This window comes from Gobius niger, assembly GCF_951799975.1.
Source record: "Gobius niger genome assembly, chromosome: 19".
In the NCBI taxonomy this organism is placed as follows: domain Eukaryota; kingdom Metazoa; phylum Chordata; class Actinopteri; order Gobiiformes; family Gobiidae; genus Gobius; species Gobius niger.
In genome coordinates this window covers 3888760-3913997 of record NC_136870.1, presented here as the reverse complement: position 1 = coordinate 3913997, position 25238 = coordinate 3888760, and the positions used below count along the sequence as shown (strand labels likewise).

General features: G+C 44.0%; 1 protein-coding gene across 1 annotated transcript in view; it reads right to left on the bottom strand.

Moving 5' to 3' along the window:
- dnah9 (dynein, axonemal, heavy chain 9) overlaps positions 1–25238 on the bottom strand; it is a gene marked incomplete at its 3' end in the record, with an annotated part of 755285 nt that overhangs the window by 138879 nt on the left and 591168 nt on the right. The window contains exons 59-63 of the mRNA XM_079578063.1: positions 19478–19597; positions 16693–16881; positions 16298–16533; positions 15995–16117; positions 12124–12328 (exon numbers count right to left, since the gene is read on the bottom strand). Coding sequence (XP_079434189.1) covers positions 12124–12328; positions 15995–16117; positions 16298–16533; positions 16693–16881; positions 19478–19597 — 873 coding nt within the window. The remainder of the gene's footprint in view (positions 1–12123; positions 12329–15994; positions 16118–16297; positions 16534–16692; positions 16882–19477; positions 19598–25238) is intronic.

Here is a 25238-nt window from a genome sequence, read left to right as displayed (position 1 = left end):
TCAAAGAAAATGTAATACCCCCGGCCCTACGCCCCTCAGAATCATGCACAATGCTAGGAAAGTCCATTTTGCATCAGGAAATAAGACAAAACAAAAACGCACATAAGACTGGTGTCCAGCGCACGATTGTCTTTGCCTTTGGACGAGCGCGTCCCATTTAAGGAACAGTGGGGGTGTCAGCGCCCGCTCTAATTGCGCCGGTACAGTAGATCCGTGAGCCGATCCGTTGCTCCGTCTGACGTGCAGCCAGCAGATTGTCGATGAGACGGCAGCCAGGCTTCGTTAGGCTCGGCGGCTTTGATCAGGCCAGTCCACACTTAATTACCGGCCTTTTACATTCACACGGCGGAGGGATGCGGTGGATGGAGGAGGTTCACTCATTATAGAGCGGAGGGAAGCTGCCCCGGAGAGCTGCCAGGGCCGGGCTGCAGAGAACACAATGTGCTGGGGCCATTAGCGCAGAGGCTGACTGACAAGTGCAACTCCGAGGTGCAGAGGAGAGCAGCCGAGCAGAACGGATCAGTGCTGCATCTCCTCCCACAAACAAACGGACCACTCCACACTGCGGAGATCAACATGGAGTCAGTGTGGAGGCTTGTGCACTCAAATATAAGCCTAAATACAGTGCCGCTCGAAAGTATTCATACACCTTGAACTTTTGCACATTTTGTCATGTTTACAACCCTAAACATAAACATTTTATTTTTATTTTTTTACTGAACGTTCACACACACGTAACTGTGAAGTGAAAGCAAAATGATACATGATTCTGTTATTTAAAAAAAAAAAAAATAGAAAAGTGAAAAGTGGGGCGTGTATAAGTATTCATACAGCATTTTCTGAGTGCATTAAATTGCCTTTGCAACATTCCTAATGACTCCAGAATGTTCACACCTTGGCCTAACCATTAAATAGAGGCCTGTGCGTAATCTACTCTACAGTATAATTACAGCTGTTCTGTGAGGGCCTCAGAGCTATGGTCACTAAACAACATCATGAAGGCCAAGGAGCACCAGAGAGGTCAGGGATAAAGCTGTGGAGAAGTTTAAAGCAGTGTTAAGTTATACAAAGATTTCCCAAGATTTAAACATCTCCCGGGGCAACTGTTCAATCCATCATTCAGAAATGGAAAGAGTATAGCACCACTGCCAACTTACCAAGACACGGCCGTCCACCTAAACTAACAGACTGAACAAGGAGAGCACTGGTAAGAAATGCAACCAAGTGCCCCATGATAACTCTGGAGGAGCTGTGAAGTCCTGCTGCTGAGCTGGGGGAATCTGGACATGGGACAACTATAAGTCGTACTCTACACAAATCTGGCCTTCATGGAAGAAAGCCATTATTGAAAGGAGGCCATAAGAAATCCCGTTTGAAGTTTGCTAGAAGTCATATGGAGGACATAGCTCCATGTGGAAGAAGGTGATTTGGTCAGATGAGACAAAAGTGTAACTTTTTGGCCCAAATGCAAAACGTTATGTATGGAGCAAACCTAACACTGCTCATGGTCCTGAGTGCACCATCCCCAGTGTCAAATATACGGAGGGGAGCATCATGCTGTGGGGCTGCTTTTCCTCAGCTTTTCCTCAATCTGTGGAGATTGTAAGAATAGTTGTGAAGATGGATGGAGCCAAATACAGGGACATTTTGGAGGAAAACCTGCTGAGTCAGCAAGAGAACTGAGGCTGGGGCGGAGATTCACCTTCAGCAGGACAATGACCCGACACACAAAGATAAATCTACAATGGAATGGTTCAATAAAAACATATTAATGTGTTAGAATGGCCCAGTCAAAGTCCTGACCTAAATCCTATTGAAAATCTGTGGAATAATCTGAAAACTGCTGTTCACAAACGCTCTCCTTCTAATGTGACAGAGCTTGAGTTGTTTTTTAAAGAGGAATGGGCTAAAATGTCAGTCTCTACATGTGCAAATCTTGTAGAGTCAAACCCCAAAAGACTTGCTGCTGTTATTGCAGTAAAAGGGGGTTCCACAAAGTATTCATTCATGCTGTATGAATACTTATGCAAGCCCCACTTTTCACTTTTCTATTTTTTGAAAAATATCAGAATCATGTATCATTTCACTTTCACTTCACAGTTGTCGGTTACTTGTGTGTGAACGTTCAGTAAAACAAATCTAAATAAAATCTTTATGTTTAGGGTTGTAAACATGACAAAATGTGCAAAAGTTCAAGGTGTATGAATACTTTCGAGAGGCACTGTATCTGCAAAGAGGGGACGCTGTGGAGAGAGGCCATGTCTTTTCACACTGAAAGTACTCTATATGTTTGGAGGTTATACTGTACATTCATAGCAGGAGTTTTATTTTCCGGTATTCTGGAATTTGGAGATTAGCTGTGATTGACCAGAAGAGGAAACACAATCGAAAAGGAAACCAATGAGAACAGCACACACACGCTCCATGCTTCAAAACAAAGTTTACTAAACCAGAGGTCACGAAATGGCGGACCTTGGTCTGGATCCGGACCCACGCACCGACCCGTCCGAACCCGAAATTTGGATCCAAGCTTTGCACCCGACGGTGACTCCCTCAGTCCTGCAGCTGCGTCTCTCCCTCTACACGCTCACCCAGCGGAACAGGAAGAGAAGCTGCAGCCTCTGGGCTCCTTGACACTTTTCATATTTTTAGAAACGGCCAAAGAATAATTGAAATATGGCTTGCTAAAAATTAAAACCGAGAAGATGCTAATTATCAAATTAAATATGCGCATGCAATCGTTAGGCACAAATAGCGCTGCTGTTTCTCGAACAGGACCATGCCTGGACTAAACCAGTGCTCCATCCGAAATGCTCAAATATGTAGCTCCTATGTCCTGATCCTAACACTTATGACGTGATATGGTCAACTGTTAGATCCCTCTCGTCAGTGAACTAGAGCTTCAGAGCTGTTTGACCAATCCGACTGTCCTCACCCAGCGATGGAAAGTGACATCACCATCAGCTGTTTCATGAAAACTACATCACCCATGTAATGTTGGACTACACGCACACTCCTACTGCAGCCACTGACTTTAATGACTCAAACATGAACCACAATAATGATGTGAAGCCACACAGAAAACAGATTTACCTTCCTGAGCTACAGTTTCATCACAGAAATAAATAAAAAAAATGCTCTGGTCAAATATTACATCAAATATGATTTAAGTTTCCTCTAAATGAAAGAAAAAGCACAAATGTCGGCCCTTAACTGTTGTTGTTGTGAACTTTGAACCTTATAATTCTTAAAACCTCTGCACAGACACAGACACACAATGATTTGTATATGTTGATACTAATTACGAAAGTTGTCAATTCATTTTTAAATAATAAATGTGGTTAGTTGTGGTAACCCTGGGTGTTCTTGATTTATTGGTTGCAAGTTATTTATCAATGTACATCAGTTTACAACAATTTACTGTGAAGGTGACATGTCATGTTTTTGCACCAACTAGAAATTACTTTTTCACAACAGCATAATGGCCAAAAAGAGTTATTTTTTTATTGTTTAAAATGCCCTCCCCCCTTGCGGCGTTCACCCCCACCACAGTGTCCTTGAAATCTGTGGGAAACACTGCATGATGTGTACCCTCGGTTTCTCTTCAGGCCTAAACAACTGTCACCATGGACTACATTCTTTGATCACGGAACAGGAACTGGAGAGGGCAGGTATTCGTATATGTGATCAGTTATTTCGATTTTTTTTGCACTTTGAAATGACCTTGAAAATGATTTCAGTAAAGAGGGGGAACCCGGACACGCAGTTTCTTTTGCTACAGACAGTTTCTCCCACGTCCACCTGCACCGGTCAGTGACACCCTGCACATGCAGCAGGCCACCGCTGATGTTGGGCTATCAGAATCTCATTATTTTACTGCCACCTAATCATTTTACAAATAATCACATGGATGGTTTAGCTCTAAAAGCCACTGGACTATGCTCTGATATCATTTTATAAAAGCTTGTATTTTTCCTACCCGTGCTATATCCAGTTTAACAAGCTGGGTGGCTGGTCTTGCAAACAAGGGAAGCCCACAACATTCCACAGTATCATCCATTACCGGCCTCTTCAGAGATGACAGGCAGCTGCAGGGGGAAAATGACATTGTACATTTATAACACTTTTTGTTCTCCATAAGGTTTATTTCCATCACTTTTTTTTCATTTTTTTTTAATAATGTTATTATTTTTATACAGTTCCATGGGCTGTTGGACACTAGATTGGCAACACATTGATCCCTCTTAACTGACATGTGCATGTCTGCCTGCTCGGGTGTGATGCATTAAGAAAGAGCTTACTACCAGCTCACTTAGTGATGTGTTATATCGATGTGAGAGTTTTGTTGTGGGTTAAAAGCTGAGGGATAATGTGTTGTGGGGTTGGGTTTGTGCACTGCCATATTAGGTTCTTTTCTGATGTAGTCATGAACATTATTATTGCTGTTAGTATACTCATGTATTTGTCCACTGTGTTCATCTGTTCATTTCATCACTCTTTTAATGTTGTGGCCTTTTCAGTTTCATTCTATTTACTGCCCAGCACTACAGAACTCAGTCACCTCACATCTCTTCTACAGACACGCAAAGTGACTTCGATTGACTGGATAAAAACACAAAGAACTGAAAATTGTGGAATATGTTCCTTCCTCAGATGGAGCACACGCCAACATCTATTATCACTTACAATTACAGGGCGTCTTTGTGAGAAATATCACATGTTCCATAACTGGGCCATATTTATAACCAGATCACACACACATATTTTCTCAGTTCAATGCAGTGAGGTAAAAGGGTCGTCCTGTATTAGCTGTTTCCCTAACAAACTTTAGCATGTGTTAGCCTAGCCTCATTAAACATGCTGTAAATGTGCTGTTTGTTATCTGCCGCAGGCTCGGGTTCAGCTGCTCATGCACAGGCACAGACAAACAGGCAGAGCACACAAACACGAGATTAGCCAATGTTTCCCGGAAAACACTGGACTCTCCCATCCTTTAATCGCAGCAAAGATGAAGGGGTCTGTTAAGGTCTGCTCGTTGACGTATTATGTTATTAGGCAATTCACAAGTTTCCACAGAGGCGAATAAACGCAAGCCTTTGGCGCCTGTAGAACGGCACTTGTTTTGAAATGGGTGGTAATTGAGCACCTGAGTACAGGAGTGGGAGAGAGTGGCTCTGTGTACTCTGCAAGGAGCTCAGAGGCGTCTCATCGACTACACCAACAACAGCAATGGACACGAAATGAAACAAAATCATTTTTCAGACACGCTGGGATTGGGGCTGCTGTTCCCAGTGTTAATTTCGTTGACTAAAATATTTAGTCTTAATTTTAGTCAAAGTGATATTTTTGACGATTAAATTAAAAGTTTCTCATGAGACTAAAATGTCCAGATATTTGAGTCGACTAAAATAAGACTAAATAAAAATGAAAAGGAGAGACTAAAATCATCCAAACTTCTATTGACCGTCTGAAAAAAGCCTCATATCATTTAAAATCACTGCCAAATGATCAGCTCTGAGCTTTATTCATGTGGAGCAGCTCCATGAAGCAGAGGACCACGATTAAATATGATTATAATGAATATTATAAATATAAGTCGACTAAATTAGTCTTCATTTTAGTCGACTAAATTGACATGCAATTTTAGTCGACCAAAACTAGACTAAAATTTGTAAAAAAAAATTTGACTAAATCTCGACTAAAATGAAATTACATTCAGTCAAAAGACTAAAACTAAAATAAAATATGTTGTCAAAATTAACACTGGCTGTTCCTCTGCATGAAACTCCTCCCTGAAGAGGTGCTTCGGGTATGTCCCACTGGAAGATGCTTCGAGGTGGTACTATAGGCGTCTCCACACAGGACAGTTCTCCCCCCAACCCCCCCCCCCCCCCCCCCCCGCCTCCCCTGTCCCCTCAGCTCAGTGAGCCACTATTCACTCCCTCTGTAAATACAGTACATAATCCCTATTAGGCTTCTTTTTCCTCCAGTTGAATACATGTGAACTGACTTTTCCCTCTGGTTGAGTCTCGGGTGTGGTTTAGTTTGATAAGTCTTGAGCTTTCTTCTCTCCAAGTCGATATTGCCTGCAACAAATCTGCCCTCGTAGGTTCATAAATAATTTCTGATAGTTATCGCACTAGATGTAGTGCTTAGTTCTGGTTAAGAGGAGCTCCTCTTGGATCTATTATCCCTGCACATCAAAGATAAAGATAGTGAGTTGAATGGGCTTTAAAATGAGCGGATGGATATTGTGTTATAAATATGCTTGCGTTGCACACGTCTCTTCTATGCAACCACGTCACTAAAGTCCTAGGTCTGAAACGGTTCCTCTAACCACGTCCCAGCCCCTGGAGGGATCTGTGTTTGCCATGAGCTTAACGCATAGATTTATCCTGATCCTCATTGATAGGATTTTAAGGATATGTGCAGAGCTCAGAGGAAGACGGAGCGCTTTAGTGGAGATGTAAAAGTGCTGTTTGACAAAGCTGTGTTCTGTGAGGGACCAGCCTGAGGACGATGGAGTCATGGTTCTGTGTTACTGTTTGTGGATACAGCCTTCACGGCCTCAGCGCTAATGACACAGCCGCAGTGTTTTAAATGAGCGCATTTCAAACCGAGACAGGCCAATCACAACACTGCCTACGAACCAATCAATTACAATAACAAAGATGAGCCCTCGCGCTCCCAAACCCTGGCCCTGCTGCAGCTAAGGGCTGACGTTACACTCCAATCACAGCAATTTATGATAGAATTTCAGCAGCTGATCGATTTGACGCACATAAATCCCCTCACAGGAATTTAATAGCGCCGGCTGATTGAATTTTCGCACATCATTTGAAACTTTTGACTTACTTTGGCACATTCACAAAGCTTGTTAAAATGTGTGTTGGTGTAAGAGCCTGGGATAATTATCGTAGAGATAATTTCCTGGATGAAAAGAAGATGTTTTGGTGATGCGCATTTTGATATTGAGAGGGCTAAATGACTGAGCTCGGGGACGCGGCTCCTGCGTCGCTTTAATTTGGGTAATTTCAGAAGTTATTAATCATGCATGGTCTCGTAATGTGGCGGGCAGGAGAGGCGTCGGGGAGAGGGTGAAAGATAAACTGCGTCGCATACAACATTTATGTCGCATCAAATATTCTCTGTCTAAGCCTTTGGAATGTACCATCCACTGAAGGGACGTTTGCTAATCGGACCTGAGTGTGGAGAGAGTGTGAGATCACACATGGTGGACTCCTCTCTTTACTGAGCTGACTTTATTTGTCCTCCACTTCGCCTGCACTTCTCTCAGCTTTACAACTACATAACATTTGAAATATCTCTCCAGGTACAAGAGATGTTATTAAATCTGTAACCAGGTACAGGGATGTCACAGTAACCAGGCTGACGACAATTCAGTAACGAGTACAGTATTATCCAGACGCTCTGGAGTAAAACACGCACTTGCCATAACTTGCCTAATGAAGAAAGATCAACAGGCTGAACCGGCGTACAGTATGCTAACGTAACACATTGATTAGGGGTGTTGAAAAACATCGATCCGCCGATATATCGCAATATTACGTCGCGCGATTCTCGTATTGATCCAAAAAGCGGTGTATCGATATTTAAACATCTATTTTGGGGGGAATATTCATAGCAGCGTCTCGCTTTGGTCCTGCACTTTTACTCCCACCCGCTAGATGGCAGCGTACTGCGCGTCCCGCCTGAGTAACACTACAAACTAGTGAGAGTTAGAGAAACTCAGGAAGAGTTCTACCATGGAAAAGAAAGAGCTCTGAGACGCCTCATTTGGCCTCAGTTTGGCTTTTACAGCAAAGACAGAGACCTGGATTATTACGAGAGCCTTTGTGCAGATGTTGCGAGTTTGTCACCGTTTCGTTCGGAGAGGATTTAACTTCGTAGAATTGTATTACGGAATTAAACAAAGCCGATGGAAAACTAAATACAGCAGCTCATGTTAAACTTGTGTCGCCACTGCAGTACTATGACACCAGTTTAACATGAGCTGCTGTGCTTAGTTTCCCCTCGGCTTCGTTTGTGTAGCACTGCTAACACTAAAAGATTTCGAAGAGATGAGGCTATAGTCACGGTGATGCCGATGATCTACGAGTCACACCCGTTATGGAGTAGATCAGGTTTTAAATACCCCGTCTGGTTTCATCCATAACTTATTGCTGATCGCTATAAGGACTAACAACTATAGAATATAGAAAACATGCATCCCCAGTTGAGTTGGTTTCATTGCTAGGTTTCCAAGAGTCTGTTTTCCGTTCAAAGTTACATAATCACCAGATAGATAGAATGTATTTGATACAAATCTAATGAAGGTAGACTAGTTTACTGAAAAGTTTTTTCCAAAGTTGTAAAAAATAATCGCAGTAATTGTCTAATACTTCAGTATCGAGATATATAATATTGCATCGCAACCTGTGTATCGGGATATGTATCGTATCGCCTGAGACAAGGCAACAACACACTCCTAACATTGATGGTTAGCTACATGAAGGATAAACAATGAACTACATATAGGTGTCTGGAAAATGAGCATAGTGCTAAATCCGGGACAGTCACTTTTTAATGTAACTACACTATGTCCTCATTAAATATAGTAAGGAGTGACGTAACGTGTCACTGGAAACGTGGAAAAAAAAGAGTGGTGCGCACTGAATGGTGCTGCTGCCGGATGCTCTCTCATCGAATGCAATTTCTCCATCTGTGAGATCAATAAAGTACCATCTTATCTTATCTTATGTCTTGAGCCTGAGGACCTCCAACGTAAACAGGAGGAGGAGAGAGATGCAAATAGTCACGATTTTGAGTTTGTGTCAAATAAAGGTAAAAATATTCACTGTACACTCTGGTGGCAGCAGAGAGCAGGAGGAGGTGGTTCAAGTCAGTGTCATGAGTTAAGAGTCGTAATCTCTAACTCAGTCAATAACAGTAACGTTGGTGGTCACGTACCCAAACTATGGTAGCTTCATGTGGACAAAAGACAAAGCTCAAACAGTCAGCAGCTGCTAAATGCAACCAATGAAGTCACGTGTAATCTCACTTAGTTACTTTAGTGATTACTTGATTCTGAAAGTAACTAAGTTACTTTTAAAGGAGTAATCAGTTATCAGATTACTTTGTAGTAATCTGCAGCAGCACTGACTGTAACAGCAAATATCTGAACTGATTCATCAATCTGATAATATCGCAATATCGGAAGCATGGCGATTCTTTTTTAGGCCGATAATAATAAGCCCACATTGACAGATGTGCAGCAGATGTAAACACTCCTGCACTGTTTCAGCAGAAAACCAACAATGATGTGCAGACACTCATTGTGAAGAAAGAGCTGTTTTTTACATCCAAGTCACTTCAGCATTCTCACGGTCTGTGGAATAGACGAGGAACTGCGCACAACGTGGACACGCACATACGCTTAACACACAAACAGAGAAGCTGCTGAACAGATAAGAAGAAAATAAAGACAGCTGCAGTTGGAGCGATGAGCGAGAGGAGTTTAACATTGATGAAAGGCCGATGACACTGGAAAATGCACAGATCGGCCTTGAATCTGTCAGTCACAGATTTGGCATCACTTCTCTCTCCTCAGCAGCACTACAGTCAACACAGAAAACACAGAGGAACTTGGCTGTTCTTCCTTTAGACACACCTCTGATTCTCTGTGAAATATTGATAAGCATTGATGATTCATTGAACACATGTAATGTAAAAACGTATGTGACACAGATGAGCAGAGTGACAAACCTGCTCAGACGAAATATTTGAGCTTTTCGAACAGTGGAGACGCAACTATTACCTATAGAATGATCTGCTCTGCATTTGTGCACCTTAAAGTAGAGTCATACATTATGGGCAGAACTGTGGACTGTTACATTGATTTCCTCTCATATTTTGTAAATCAGGGCCAACACAGTTGTTTACAGTGTGTGGCTAATGCTATCTCCAACCTGAAAGACTGAAAGGATTCATGTTACCTCTGGTCTGAAATTTGGCCAAAGAACTCTGAGTCTAAAATAAAAAATATGAACTAATCGTAATACAAATAATAATTATGGTAATATTAATAATAAGGACGAATGAAGGAGCAGCTTAAAGCTCATGGACTTTGTTTCTTCTGTCTAATTAGCCATGTGCTCTGAGTATCACATCGGAAAAAGAAAAGGGATCAGTGTGTGGTGGATCTAAAGGCAGACTTGACATGAGGCTAGTGAAGTTGTAATACGGCATCAAAGTGTAAAACTGTCCTCCTGCAGCATACTCTGAGCTGATTGGTCAGTGTTTGTCACTGCTAACAGGGTCATGGTTTATCCTGAACCTAAAGCCCATGGAGCAGCGTCTCAGAGTACTGGGAGTTAGACGGGTTTGTCATTCTTGAAAAGGTTTGTGTCAACTTCTTTGAATACTTGCTGTGATCACTTTGCCTAGAAAGATGCAGACTCACTGCTGTACCAGCGATTGAGTCTGGTAAGAGTCTGCATCAACTTGATTTCCACAGCGGAACATATGAAAGCAAACAGGAAGCGGAGTGAACCAATCAGCGAAGGGCAGTCAGAGGGGTTATTAGCGGTTTTACGTTAATAGTCAAACAGAAATTATGAATCACAAAAATCCGATGTGTGTTGTTCATTTACTGCTGATTAGAAAAAAAAAACGCTCAGTTCTCCTGTACACCATCCGTAGATTGTTATTGAGGAACTTCCGTGTTCCAAGAGTGACGCTGCTCACGACCAACACGTGACCGCAAATGAACCATTCTCACAAACTCATGTGAGTTTGTGCAGCAGCGGCGAAAGCGAGCGCCCTGCCCAGACTGATCCCTGAGTATAAAATATACTGAGGGGAATCATTCTGGATACCAGGCTAGTGATCTCTACAATTAGTGACGTTAACAGGGCCATGGCCCTGCACCTTTGTGTCACTAAACCTGCGGTGGATCCACTGAGCCCAGGAGGGCCATGCACTTTGACTCCAAATCCAAGTCGGATTACTCCAGTTATCTGATTTGTCTGAAAGTGTGCAAAACAGCGCCACCACTTGGTAGCCCAAAGGATACACACTGTATCCATTGCAATACTTAGTAGGTGGTCCTACTGAGCAGAACATCTTCCAACACATATCTGAACACGGAGCATATCAGGAGAGGCTCCTAAGTCATTTCATTAATGGAGTCTTTGTTGGGCCAGGATTGCGACTGCCACAAAGCCTCACTCGGGACCACTGACAGTAAGACGCACATTGGCGCACAGTGGTGTCTGTGAAAAGGCTGGAAGGAGGGAGATAACTGTGTCTAAATCACACTTACAAAGCTGTAAATCAATAACTCCGACTCCACAGACAAGCTCTGCAGTCCTCAGATCAATCAGCTCTAGCCTTAAGCTTTTTTGGAAAAACAAAACAACCAGTCTTTCAACCAATTCTGAAATCAGATTTGCCACATACAGTATAATATTTTCTGGAGACAGGGCCATTTAGAGTGTCATAGCATGACCTAAATAACTGCTATTTTTAGTAGATACTGTATGTCAAAATAACTTCGCAGCACAGTGGTATTTTGCACAAGAACAACCAAGATCAGGGCAGCAGAGGATGAGAATTTTATGGCGTGGCGGCTAACAACTCAAAGCTAACTGGAGAAATGAGAAAAGTTCTTCAGAGATAAGTAAAGCACAAAGACGTGGAGGATGTTTTGAGAGGAGTGCACTCCCCCCGAGAGAGACACAGCGCACACATCACCATCTGTGCCACGGACCATCACTTTTCTCGGAAAACACAAGCCACACTGAGCACCAGGGCCTGGGAGTATCTCCTCCGAGTCGGAATCTGGGAGGGTCTTCTCACACTAGCCGTCTGGGATCCATCTGAACGTGCATGTTTGTAAAAGGTTCATGAGATCTGAGACGTGTTCCATACTAGCAAACAAAAGTATTCATCAGGACAAGTTAAAGACGTTTCATCTCTCATTTAAGAGGCTTAGTCAACTCTAAATAATAGTATTAATCATTATGAATAAACACAACGTGTTGATAACACCTCCAGAATGAAATGTGAAACAACAGCACCTCAAAAAGTGACCACTCCATCTTTAGGATCTTTCAGCCGTACCTTGAGCTGCTCGAGGTCAGGCCGCTCCATGCTGACCACGGCGGCCAGCAGCTGCTCTTCCAGCCCGTCCCTGGTCACAGTGAAGTTGATGAGTGTGCACTGGGCCTGCAGCTCGGGCTGGTAGTGGGGGCTGGCCAGCTTGGTTTGCAGGATGAGCCGGAAACGGGGGTTGTACTCGCACTCCTTGTCCCCTATCTTTATGTACCTGAGTGGGTAAGGGAGACGTCAGAACTGGCTCAGTTATGATGCACCACATGGATATTCAATCCACTCTGCTTCTGTGGCACATTTTAAGAACAGCCATTGCTAAAAAAAACTGCACACAGAAAACATACAGTAACATACATAAGTCATTCTGATACTAAACAGACAGTAAAGAATGAAGTAGTAATTAAGTAGCTAAATACTGAAATGCTACACTCTGTACAGCTGGTCTGACTAGAGAGTTTATTATCCATGAAATGTATCTAATTGTTTCACTTTTTTGAAGCCGGACATGATGAGCTGGATGGTAAGGCGTGTTTTTATTATTCTTGTGGCTAATGTTGTCTTTCTGTATGTGTTAAATGAATTTCCTCACAAGGACAACAGATTATCTACTAATGCAGTTCAAATAATAAAGGTTTCAGTGCACAGGTTCATCTATCTTAAAGTACAAGAAAACAGAAATCGTAGTATTTGGTCAACCTGCACTTCCTGTTTTCACTGGAGCATGTGGTCACCTATCGTCTTGACGTTCATCGATAGTGCTTTTAAAACGGTGCTTTTTCCACCTGAGACTTTTGGGGAAGGTCAAGCTCTATTTGCCACCAAGCCAACTTAAAAAAAGCGGTCCATGCATTAACAGTGCCGTGACTGGACTGTTTAATGTCAGACTAAAGCATCTTCTGTCTCCTCTCTCCACTGCCTACTGTGACTTTAACAATACACTTTAAAGCTGTATTGTTTGGTGACTGGTACTTTCATATTCAACCCTCAATCACACCGTTAAAGCTACGTTGTGGAGGATAACGCTATGGGGGTCTGCCATTTTTCAAAACCTTTTCTTTTCATTATGAAGGTCTGACTCTCATCTTTAAATATGTATAAAAACAAATTACTTTTTAACATTTTAACCCTTTCTCTGCCAACTCTCTGTCGCAAAGTCACTATACTGTAGTCCATGGTCCAAAAACAGAAAAAAAGATATATTTTTAAAATTGTATTTGCAAAATGGGAAATCTTTATTCTGACTGCTGCGGTCAGATGTCTGTGAAAGAAGACCCTGAAGGCTTTAAAGCAGTACTAAGTAACTCTTCTCCCTAGAGGCCATAAACGCAACTGCAGGTGTCGTAGCAAGTTACGATTTTTTTACGTATTAATTGTCTTGGAGAGTAAATACTACGCTGACAGGAAAGGCGAAGGGAGAGAGGGTTACTGTGCATCCAATTATACAATGGAAATATTTTTTTTCACTCAAACCTGGCTGTAAATACTGTTTAAAGTGACATTAGCCCGCAGTTAGCTTTGCCCGTTAGCATGTTAGCTTCTTCGTGATTACATTAGTGTGTATCGCTTTCTCCGCACCGGGGGCAGTCAAGTTGCAAACATGGTTTTCTGTCCAGAGACACCAGGGGGAGATGAAAGACTCTCCAATCATCCCATAAACACTTGTATTACCCCCACAGGGACCACGGAAAGGATTTATTAAGGTAAACACGTTACTTAGTACTGCTTTAAAGCTGAAATTTGTTTATGTAGCAATTTTAGTAAAATAGTGGCATTGTGGGTGTTTCTTTTTTAAAAGATGTGACACTTTACTTGCCAACTTTCTGACCCAAAGTTATACAGGAATAAACTTTTAAAATATTTTAACCCTTTCATTGCCAACTTTCTGTCACCAGGTTACTAAAACGTATTGGCATTGTGGGCCCTTTGACCCCATAGACTTACATTGTAATTCAAACCGCTTCTAAAAAAGTTTAGTTTATGTTTGTAATTCAAACTAATGCACTGACACATTTTTCACCATGAGGTAGTTTTACCTAGTCTGGCATGGGGAAGAAAATGCATGTTATTTCCCATATACTGTAAGTAAATCATAAATAACATATACATTTTGCGAGTTTATGCATCAGAGTGGAAGTGTTTAAGAAAGGGCACGGCCGTGTGAAGCTGTTTCAATCAGCATTGTAGGTTTCTATCACTGTGCACATACAGAATGCTCTAACAACAACAAACTATGACGTCAACGATGGGTCTTTATGTAGATGGATATCCGTTGTTACAAACACAGAGATGTTTTACTCAGCGTTTACGGGCTGTGTGGAAATGAGCCGCGCTAACAAAGACAAACTAACTGGAACAAGGACATCCATTTTATCAGTATATTGTGAATCTGTCAGTGGCAGCACAAAGTGTCACTAAAACCGGCACAACAATAAATCCAACTGTTACAAAGGGAACGAAGGCCGTATTAACCAAAACAACAATTAGTGTGCTATAGTATTCATTTGTCTTGGCTTGAATGGGCCTATTCAAATAAGCGTCACATCATAATTAGTTGATAGAGGCTATTAAAAGATAAAGACAAGAGGAAAAAACACATTCAAAAATGCAACCACCAATTTTAAAAACAATAACAAAAAGCAAAGTGGTGCATGAATCCCATTCCGTTTTTAATGAGTTAAAACCGCAAAGGTCACTGAACTGTTCAAGTGGATAAGATGAAGCAGATAAAGAAATAAACAACGTAAGGCCCACATCAGAAGGTAAAATGTGTGCATTATTATAAACCAGGGGTGTCCAAAGTGCGGCCCGGGGGCCAAATGCAGCCCTCTGACCAATTTTTGGTGGCCCTCTGCCTTCTTGCTGAATCGGGACACATCATCAGAGATAGTCCTTTTTTATTTGAAATGTAATAATTCTACACAATTCTAACCAAACAACTAACCTTGTACTGTGAGACAGAGCTGGCATGAAGGTTTTGAGCATAAATAAAGGTGTGGGGCGCAATTTAAACCTCTGCTAGTCAAAGGTTTTGCGGCACTAACCACCGATCTATGGCCCTTCACCCTGTGTACGCTTCAGTATGCGGCCCCCCATGAAAAAAGTTTGGACACCCCTGTTATAAGTGAACTGTAGGCTTGTGTTGAGGACGTCTCTCACCTCATGATCCTTCTAGCATTAAAGCTGATTGTATCAATCAAAGAGATCTCTCCTCTGACCTCATGCAGATATTGCTTTTTTGCAGTTACTACATTTAGGCATCCTCCTAATGTTTTGTTAAATTACCCAAAGTGTGTGTCTCACTGATCAGCAGGAGCATGTTTATACTGCAGGCCTGTTTATGTTTTTGAAACAGTTTAGTTGCTTTCACGCCGCCTATGACTTGGAAGGTTCAACAGTGTGGCCTTAATGGCCATTGAGAATCTCAACATTAACTCTGCTGCACGTTGTGGTGTTCTAGACGACGTCCTTTGGTGTGATGCATGGCTCCTCTAATCCTGGATGAGGTGGGTTTTATCAGGGAAAATAAGTTTACACAGTTTTCCCACAAGAGTGCTAGTATTCAAGAGTGTCTATCTATCACTGACCAGGAATGACCACATTAGTCCAGTGCTCAGGTCTCTTCACGGTCTAGCACCAAATGTCAGAGGCACATGAACTGTCTCAGGCTCTGAGAACTTCAGGGAGGTAAGGGTCTCTGCTAGTCCAGAAGTCAAGGCTAAACACACTGAGGCTGCGTCTCAGACTCTTCAAATCCAGGCTGAATATTTATACACTCCTCACTTTGAATGTAAGTAATTGATGATTATATTGATGTTTTATGTAAAGTTATTATCCACCTTATGTGTACAAGTGATAATGAGAGCTCCTGATCCACGCCTACCTGCCCTTCTTGATGGTCTCTCGGCCCAGCAGTGGCCCAAGGACAGGGTCCAGTGTCTCCTCTACGTTCTCAATCAGGACTGTGTCTCCTGCAGCCAGAGCCCTCTCGATGGCATCCAGGTATCTGCCATCACATACAGTGGGCTGTTACAAATCAGGCCAAGGCTGTGAACCTGAAAGGAGTTCTATAAACAAGTTATCAGCTTTATTTACTGCCATAAAGAGTCAGGTACAAGTAATGAGCGAACAATAATATTGTGACTTTTTGCCAGTCCTAATAAGGTCAAATGGAGCAGACGCTGACCCCCTCTGGCCGATGCGGATGATGTGCAGGCTCTCTCCATAGCGGCTCTTGATCCACTTGATGCCCTGCAGTTGGGGGTCCACCATGAGGGGCCAGCGCTGGCAGGAGGTGAGGATGGTGGCGTTCTCAGTGGACATGCGGTCAGCCGGCAGACCCTGGTTCTGCCACACTGCCACATCTGCATCATCGGTCAGCATGGTCAGAGGGTCCAGGGAAGGGGTCACCGGGATGGGCATCTGGGACACAATAAAAAACGATTTATAGGACACCTTGCGTGCCTATGCCTCCTTTTCACCAGGAGAAAGGGAGGTCACTTCCTGTTCTCACGTCGCCATGACAACAAGATTGTGTTGTATGTATTTTGGCAGATAGTTGAATAGCAATGAGCTCCAGACCTGCAGCTGGCTGATAAAGGGTCTCCAGCTCTGCTCCATCAGCTGGAGCCTGTAGCTCTTGGTGAAGTAGCCCAGGTAGGACACGAAGGCGGTGATGAGCAGGACGTCTCCACAGAGGGTGCTCTCCTGCTGCTTAAAGCTCTGCACTGCCTCGGCCCAGCGCACGTTCTCTGACGCCAGACCGCCCACCTGCAAACACAGCCAGGCCAACACTTCTAACCTTCTGCTCAGATATTATTACTTACTTTTACTTGTACATGTATTTCTCCTGAAGATAAAACGCCCACTGACAATAAGCAAACATCAGAAAGGTTGGAATTCTTGCACCTTACCTTAAATTTAGGATATGCATGGTTTCATTCCATGTTTTTTCAAAAATGCTACCAAGTCCCCAGATATGAATATCATACTGATACTACTGCAAACAAATGTGATTTATTCATATACAAACCATTTTACAGGTTGCATTTTATATAATCTAACCAGAAAACTGAATGAGTCCACTCTGAGGGTTCCACTAAAGCTAAAAGGGCTCACTCTATGAACTTTTAAATACTCCACATAGTTTAACAGCCTGAATGTCAGAGGTTCTAAGCTTTCAAATGTGTTTTGGGATGTGCACATATCATGTCTTGTCTTGCCTATAGCCTTGGTAAATCATGATTGCAGTGAGATATTTATGGATGAATGTTATTTATGCACTCTCCCTGTGTCCTGGGGTTAGCTGCGACTCATGAACATGGAGGAGATTGTACAAATGCACCGGCATGACCTTTGCTTCCCTCATTCTGTTTCTTATGAGCGTTTCTCTCCTCCATCACCTGTGCACGTGCACAAACAGCTCTGCCCCGCGAGCAGCGGTGGAGCTCCTTCCTTCAGGGATCAATAAGCCTGGCCTCATCTCCGCCTCGCAGCCTGCACTTTCTCTGTACTTCAGCAACTTTAGCCACATTTGCATGGATATTGGGGATTGACTAAACCCGAGGTACGGCAGCGGTGGTGCTCGGTGTTTTGGAATCTTGTTTAAATAATTTACATGCTAACACGCTAACAGCACTGAGCTGAGCTGCTGTCTGAGGGAGCACGCATCTGCAGAGGAGATGCATTCTGTGTGTTCAAATATGTTCAAAGAGAGTGCATGGTACAAACTATAGGAGTGATCGTTGTACTTTACCTCCACGGTTACAACCGGAGGATTGATGCAGCTGATGCATCCAGGCGTGTAGCACTGTCTGTTTCAGCCACACATCAGTTACAGCACAAGGGAAGCAATGCTCAGTTTGAGAACAGGCTTTTTCATGCCTTCATACTACATGACTTGTAAATATTATATTAACATTATTAACATCTATCTATCTATCTATCTATCTATCTATCTATCTATCTATCTATCTATCTATCTATCTATCTATCTATCTATCTATCTATCTATCTATCTATCTATCTATCTATCTACCTACCTACCTACCTACCTACCTACCTACCTACCTACCTACCTACCTACCTACCTACCTACCTACCTACCTATCTATCTATCTATACAAATCAGGCCCACAGGGAGATGATTGAATCCGGCCCCTGCCCTGTAGAGCATACATACCATTTTGTTTGCATTTTAGTTACTAAGATTTCGTTTTTGAATAAGCTAATCATCAGTGAACAAATCTGTGAATCTGTGTTTTTTTGTGTTCAAAGCTCAATAAATCAGGCTAGGAATTTGATATCAACCCGTCTGAAAAGAACCTTTGCATTATTGCTCAGTACAAGACTGTAAAGTGTGGGGTCTGTAGGAGCTACTACAGGGGTGAGGTCGTTGCATGAGTGGAGCAAAAACATTTTGATTATATTCGCTGGGCAAATGCACGTGAATGAATGTATGAGCAAGACAGATTCCTGCCATCATTGTGCATGGTAGACATGCAGTTTATGCAGTTTTTCTATTCTATTCTAGGACATGACCATATTTGGAATATAGTGTCACCCCTTCATGAGACAAGGATGTAAAATCTGTCAGTATTTGTGAATGAATGTGCAAGGGAACGCTGGCTGTTGTAGCTACTTCCTGGTTATCTATGTCCTCATAGGCCACACCGCCTTTGCTCTGCCCAATCCCGTCAGACCTTGGAAGCTAAGCAGGGAAGGGCCTGGTCGGTACTTGGGATGGGAGACCGTTTGGGAACACCAGGAAGCCTAGCGAATGTAGTGAGTGAGTGAGTGAGTGGGGTGGTGGTCGGAGGGGCCGATGGCGCAGACTGGTTGCCTCGCTTCCGTCAGTCTACCCCAGGGCAGCTGTGGCACCGAGTATGGAGTGAACGAATAGTGCAATGTAAAGCGTCTTTGAGTGTCCAGAAAAGCGCTATATAAAACCAATGCATTATTATTATTAAAATAAGCATCGTACAGGGTAAGTTTTGTCTTTTTCGTACTCTGATATTAAAAAAAAGCCTTTCTAAACCTATCTTACTACTTCTGTATTACCTATCTTACTTCACATGCTCCCAACATGACATTTTACATAATGTGCAAACCATTTTCTGGATTTTAAAATGTATGGCTCACATGACCACAGGAACCTTCAACGACAGCACTTTTAAACGGTTGTAGTTTGTGTTTTCAGTTCAGACAGACAGCAGCCAGGGATAAGGGACACAAACTTAACAATAACAACCATGCAATACCAGAAAATTATCCATGGAGGTTTCCCCATGTGTGTGTGTGTGTGTGTGTGTGTGTGAATGTGACAGGCAGATGAATGGTGTGTAGTTTGGGATATTCTCCTTCTTACCAGGCGGTTGGCCAGTGAGATGGTGCGCGCCGTCGCCTCTGCCTCCTGTTGGCACTTGAGCTTCTCGGCCGTGGCGCGCTCAAACTTGGCTGTCAGCTTGGACAGGTTCTCATTCAGCAGCTGACCGCACACACAGACAAACACAGCATTATACTTACTCCTTTGCAAACAATCACTTACTGTCACTTGTATTTCCTCATTATATTTAGGGCAGGACGATACGGCCCGGATAAAGAAGAAGAAAATGGATGGATGGATGGATGGATGGATGGATGGATGGATGATAAATAATACTAGCTAACGTTGGATTTATATTCAATGGGATTCATTCTTCAGTTATGATATTATTTTAAATCTAAAAGCCCACGGAGATTCAGAATCTCGTTTTATCGAAGTCCGGCCCCTGGGGAGGGACCCTATTGTGCATGTTAATGGGAGCACTCCATGGAAACCTACACAGACACAGGGAGAACATGCAAACTCCTCACAGAAAGACTCACATCTTCCTTCAGTGAGGCCACAGTGCTAAGCTCCATAACTGTTATCAATGTTATGTGACGTATATTCCACCACCCGTTCGTACAGACAGACAAACAGAGTCTGGAGTAAAGCTGAAAGTGTCTTGCACAAGGACACCTCAAGTCCAAGTCAAGTCGTAGTCCTAGTCTTTGGAGGAAAATGTCATCAGAGTGGGTCATTTGATCTCCCAGCTGGGGTTTTTACTGTCGGTGCTGTTACACAGGGATATAAATAGCTTTTTATGTGAGGGGTGTTATTACAATAGTTTATCTAAAACCAAGTCCACGTTGAGTCTTTGTGAAGTCAAAACAGTGACTAAAGTCAGACTCCAGTCCAAGTCACGACTCTTCCCTCAGAGGACAATGACCTTTGAAAAACCCAGCCCACTAAATAATATAATCGAATATCCCTGCTTTAACCCAAACACTTTGTCACTGTGTCCTTGGGCAAGGCATTTCACTTGCTTTGCCTCCAGTGTCGACGTGCGCCGCTGTATTATGCTTCATGATATCACAAAATCACATTATTGTAACAGACTGGGGCATGTGTGGAATTAGATTCTAAACCGCTTGAAATCAAAATGTGATGTTTTGCTGTTAATAAGCAGAAGAAACGACATGAGCTTTGCTTTGATGGACGGACTCACTGTGCCAGAAGTCCCTGCATGTAAAACACAGCATAAATCATTGATCGTTGAGTTCAATTATGAACAAGAGCGGGGAGGCTTTGCTGATAGAGGAACGGTCGCTGGTAATAATGCCTTTGTTACGGCTGTGTCCTGTGATAAAACAGCTTTCCGAAGATATGTGCACGGAGTGAACGCTCCCCTTTCTCACCGCGGAACTGCGCAGCGAGAAGCAATTAGCACAAGGACAAACAGGATTAATGCTAGTCAGGCCGCACAGGTTGAGTAGATTAGTCTGATGTGAGCTAAAAACTCTCTCTGCTCAGTCTCCCCCTCTCCCCTCTCCTGCTCTGGTGATGTGATGGAAGACTCATGCTGGATCTTATTATGGGCTTGTGGTGAGCACTGCTGGGCCTCTGCAGTGCTCTGATGTACCAAATGTCCCACACTGCTGTGCTGAGCTGGGAGGAGTGACTTGGATTTACTCATATTCCCTGGTTTAAACCTAACTTTTGAGGCAACATCTCTCCCTCTCGGCTGATGCCCCGGCCGCCAAAACGGCTGACACTAGAGTTGGGATTGCTGAATTTTTGACAAAGCAAGAAAAGTAAAAAAAAATAATACAGTAAATAGTAAATAGTGGTATCTTATATACAATGACTACCAAGGACTTTGTGGGGACAAAAAGTATAAGCAGTAAATAATTAAGTAAACAGATAACAAAAACTGTTATAGTCAGTATTAGTAGTGCATGTTTGTGCAAGTGCAAGTGGTTGATAAAGTGATGTACACGCACACGGCAGCGTAGTGGAGAGCAGTGCGTAGTGCTCACTCCAAAGCACCTCAGTCTCCTCAGAAGGTGGAGGCCACTTTGGCCCTTCTTGTTAGTCCAGTTTATTGTTGAGGTGAACACCCAGGTGCTTGAAACTGTCCACCTCCTCAGTGTCCTCCCCCTGGATGTTCAGCAGTGTGTGCGGTAGTGGCTTCCTCGTGAAGTCGATCACCATCTCCTTCGTCTTACTGATGTTCAAGCACAGGTGGTTGCGCTCACACCAGTCCACAAAGTCCATGATAACTGGCCGGTGCTCCAGGTCATTCTCCTCAGAAACACGGCCCACGATGGCGGAGTCGTCGGAGATGACAACTGTCCGTGTTGTATGTGAAGTCCGACGTGTAGATGGTGAAGAGAAACGGTGAGAGGACGGTGCCCTGAGGGGCTCCAGTGCTGCAGACGACCATCGTGAGGTCGATGGTCCATGCAGTGAGATGTTCATCCACTCCTGTGTCCTCCAGCTTCCCCCGCAGCAGTGCCGGTCTGATGGTGTTGAAGAGAACGTTGAAGAACATGATTCTCACAGAGTTGGGTGGGTGAGCACCCACTCCAGTAGGTAGATGACAGCGTCCTCTATTCTGATGTCGGGCTTGTTTGCAAGCTGCAGCAGGTACTGGTGCTGGAGGAAGTCCGTATGGTGGGGGCTGGAGACTTGGGTGCAGGGGGCAGGTGAAGGGGCAGTGTCCACTGGACATGAGACGTGTGAAGAGGAGAGAGCAGGGAGGGGGGCAGAGGGAGTGGGGGGAGAATCAAAACGGTTGAAATGTTCGTTGAATTCATCCGCCCCGCACTGGTCTCCATCAGCTGTCCCTCTGGCAGTGGCACTCTGTCCAAATCCGGAGATGTTCTTCAGTCCCCTCCACACGTCCTGCGCGTTGCCCTCTCCCAGCTTCTGCTCCAGCTTCTGCTCCAGCTTCTGCTCCAGCTTCTGCTCCAGCTTCTGCTCCAGCTTCTGCTCCAACTTCTGCTCCAGCTTCTGCTCCAACTTCTGCTCCAGCTTCTGCTCCAGCTTCTGCTCCAGCTTCTGCTCCAGCTTCTGCTCCAGCTTCTGCTCCAGCTTCTGCTCCAGCTTCTGCTCCAGCTTCTGCTCCAACTTCTGCTCCAGCTTCTGCTCCAGCTTCTGCTCCAACTTCTCCCCATAGCGCTTCTTTACCTTCCTGATCCTCCACTGAAGTTCATGCTGGACCAATGGCCTCTGGCTGCTCTGCTTTATGCCCACTACACTAGAGGCCGCCATTGCTCCGCCATTGCTGTAGTACCTCCATATCGCCGCTGGTCCCCCATTGAAAATCATTGGATTTTAGACATGTTAAAAACAACTTTAAAGCCCATGTTCCCAATTTTTTTTTTAACTATCTAGAGCCAGATATTCCTCCTGTGATAACGCTGGGTTAGTTACAATTAAGGGGACCAGGGTGGTTTTCGTAAGAAGAATTTTTTAAATCTCGTACTTAATGAGGGTCGGACTGTTAGCATTGGAGCTGCGCGAGCTACACGTCACGCAAAGGCCGAGTCTACAGTGAAAATCTCGCTTTTGTCCTTTTTAGGAACATGCTCCGTGAGAGCTGGGGAGGGGGAGTCTGTAAATCCGCCATGATTTCCCCCACGAGCGTGGTCATTATGGTAAACGGGGAGGATTGAGGAGAAGCTGTCCATTTATATATACAGTCTATGTGCTGGACTCTCCTCTGCTCCTCTCTGTCCCCTGAGTTGAAAGCCCTTTTCTTCTGGTTCAGGAGGGCTTTAAGCTCAGGGGTCACCCAGGGGTGGTTGTTGGAGAACCACCATACCTTCCAGGTTGGGGCAGTGTTTTCCACACAGAAGTTGATGTAGTCTGTGATGCAGTGGGTCAGGCCGTCGATGTCATCTCCATGAGAGCTGCAGATCATGTTCCAGTCTGTGGTCTGGAAACAGTCCCTAAGTCTCTCTTCAGCCTCTTCACTCCACACTTTCACAGACCTCTTCTGTGCTGGTTCCCTTCGCACCTGTGGTGTGTATTTCGGTCTCAGGTAGACGAGATTGTGGTCTGGGCGTCTGAGCGGGGGGAGGGGGTGGAGGTGTAAGCGCCCTTCACATACAGTAAGTCCAGCGTCCTATTGTCCCCTGTGTGGCACTTTCCGCACTGTGTAAAAGTTGGGAGGGTGGCGGAGAGGGAGGCGTGATTACAGAGTAGCAGTGCGCGGGGGTGTTGCATTTGCATCTGGTTCACGGTGTTGTGGATGCGCTTATAGGCTGCGGCGGAGTCAGCCGAGGGGGGAATCTATAAACACATCACCACCGTGTGTGAAAGCTCCCTCAGTAGATACCTAGGCCTCATGCTGACGACGATCATCTCCAGGTCCCGGGTGCACATATGTTCCATCACAAAGACGTGGTCCGGGTCACAAACACCATTAATCCCCCGCTCTGCACCACATGGTCTGTGCGCGTCTGCTTGAATCCATCCAGGGAAACCACAGAGTCCGGTATATTCCCATTCAACCACGTCTCCGTAAAGCACATGTGTCTGCACTCCCAATAAGCCCTTTGATGGCGGGTTAGCGTGGCCAGCTCCTCTGTTTTGATTCGAGATGGAGCGCACATTACCCAAGATGATGGATGGAAGGGAAAAGGGTCTTCTCCACTTCGCCCCTTCACATCTCGGTGGGGATCACCGGCTTCTCCCAGTCCTTAAGTCCAAGGAGCTGCTTCCCCGTATAGACAATGGGACCCTGTGTGCCACTGTGGGGGTTCCCCAGCGCTGACTGCAAAAGTGCCAAAAGCAGCATAAGTCCAAAGAAAAGTAGGCTTTCCGTGTGCACAACTGGACATGGGTCAATAAACCCGCCATATACATAAAGCAACAATGATCACACGCTGAGCTGGGCTGGGTGATTTTGTACTTTATTGCTCACATGTCATCTACAATTGACCGTAGCCAGTTAGTAAGCATCCGGAGTTAGCTGCTAACCATCTGCTAGCTCGGAACGATCCTGTGAAAATGTGTTTTATGCACTAATGACGTCAATAAAGCCAGTAACTACGTAAAGTAGCCTTTCAGATGATCACACACCGAGCCAGGATATCCCCAGTACAATACTGTACTAGCGATATCCTGGCATTGGGCTATAGTTAAAGATCAACAGGACATGGCAGTAGCAAAGAGGGACTAGTTAGCCCCAAAACAGCAGTTATTTTTCAGTCAAGAGCTCCTTCCAAGACGCGGCAATGCTTCAGAACACACTTTGAGCTGATGTGCGTCTTGACACTCGGGGACGATTGTGACGATTGAGAAGCATGCGGTCTGAGCACAGCATAAGACCAAAAACCTCCAGCTGGTCCGTCCCGGTCACTCAAATAGATGAAGATAGATGTTTATTTGATCAGTACAAAGAAAGGAGCCCAGTAAATGCTGTGCTTTTTCATGAGGAAATGCTGTATTTCTGTATTACATTTCTTCACATTTTTGTTTGTAAATGGTGCTGTAATATCGATATGAGCTATTATAATGGTTTGTGTGAGGATTTGCAAAATCAAAATCCAGAAATAAATCAGGACATTGTGAGTGGTCCCTCTCAGTAAAGGTCTTCTTAAAGGTGCATAATGCAAGGTGCAAACTTTTTTATGTGGGGGATAAAAAAAAGTTGATATGTATGCGTATTTGACCTTGTAGTGACCCGGCGGCTGTACGAGTGGTCACAGTGGTCTCGAGGACGCTCCAGGATCAATTATTTGGAAGGTTTTGACTATACGTTGTCATGTGACACAGTGACATAGCAAACTCAACTCCAAACATAAGTAAATAG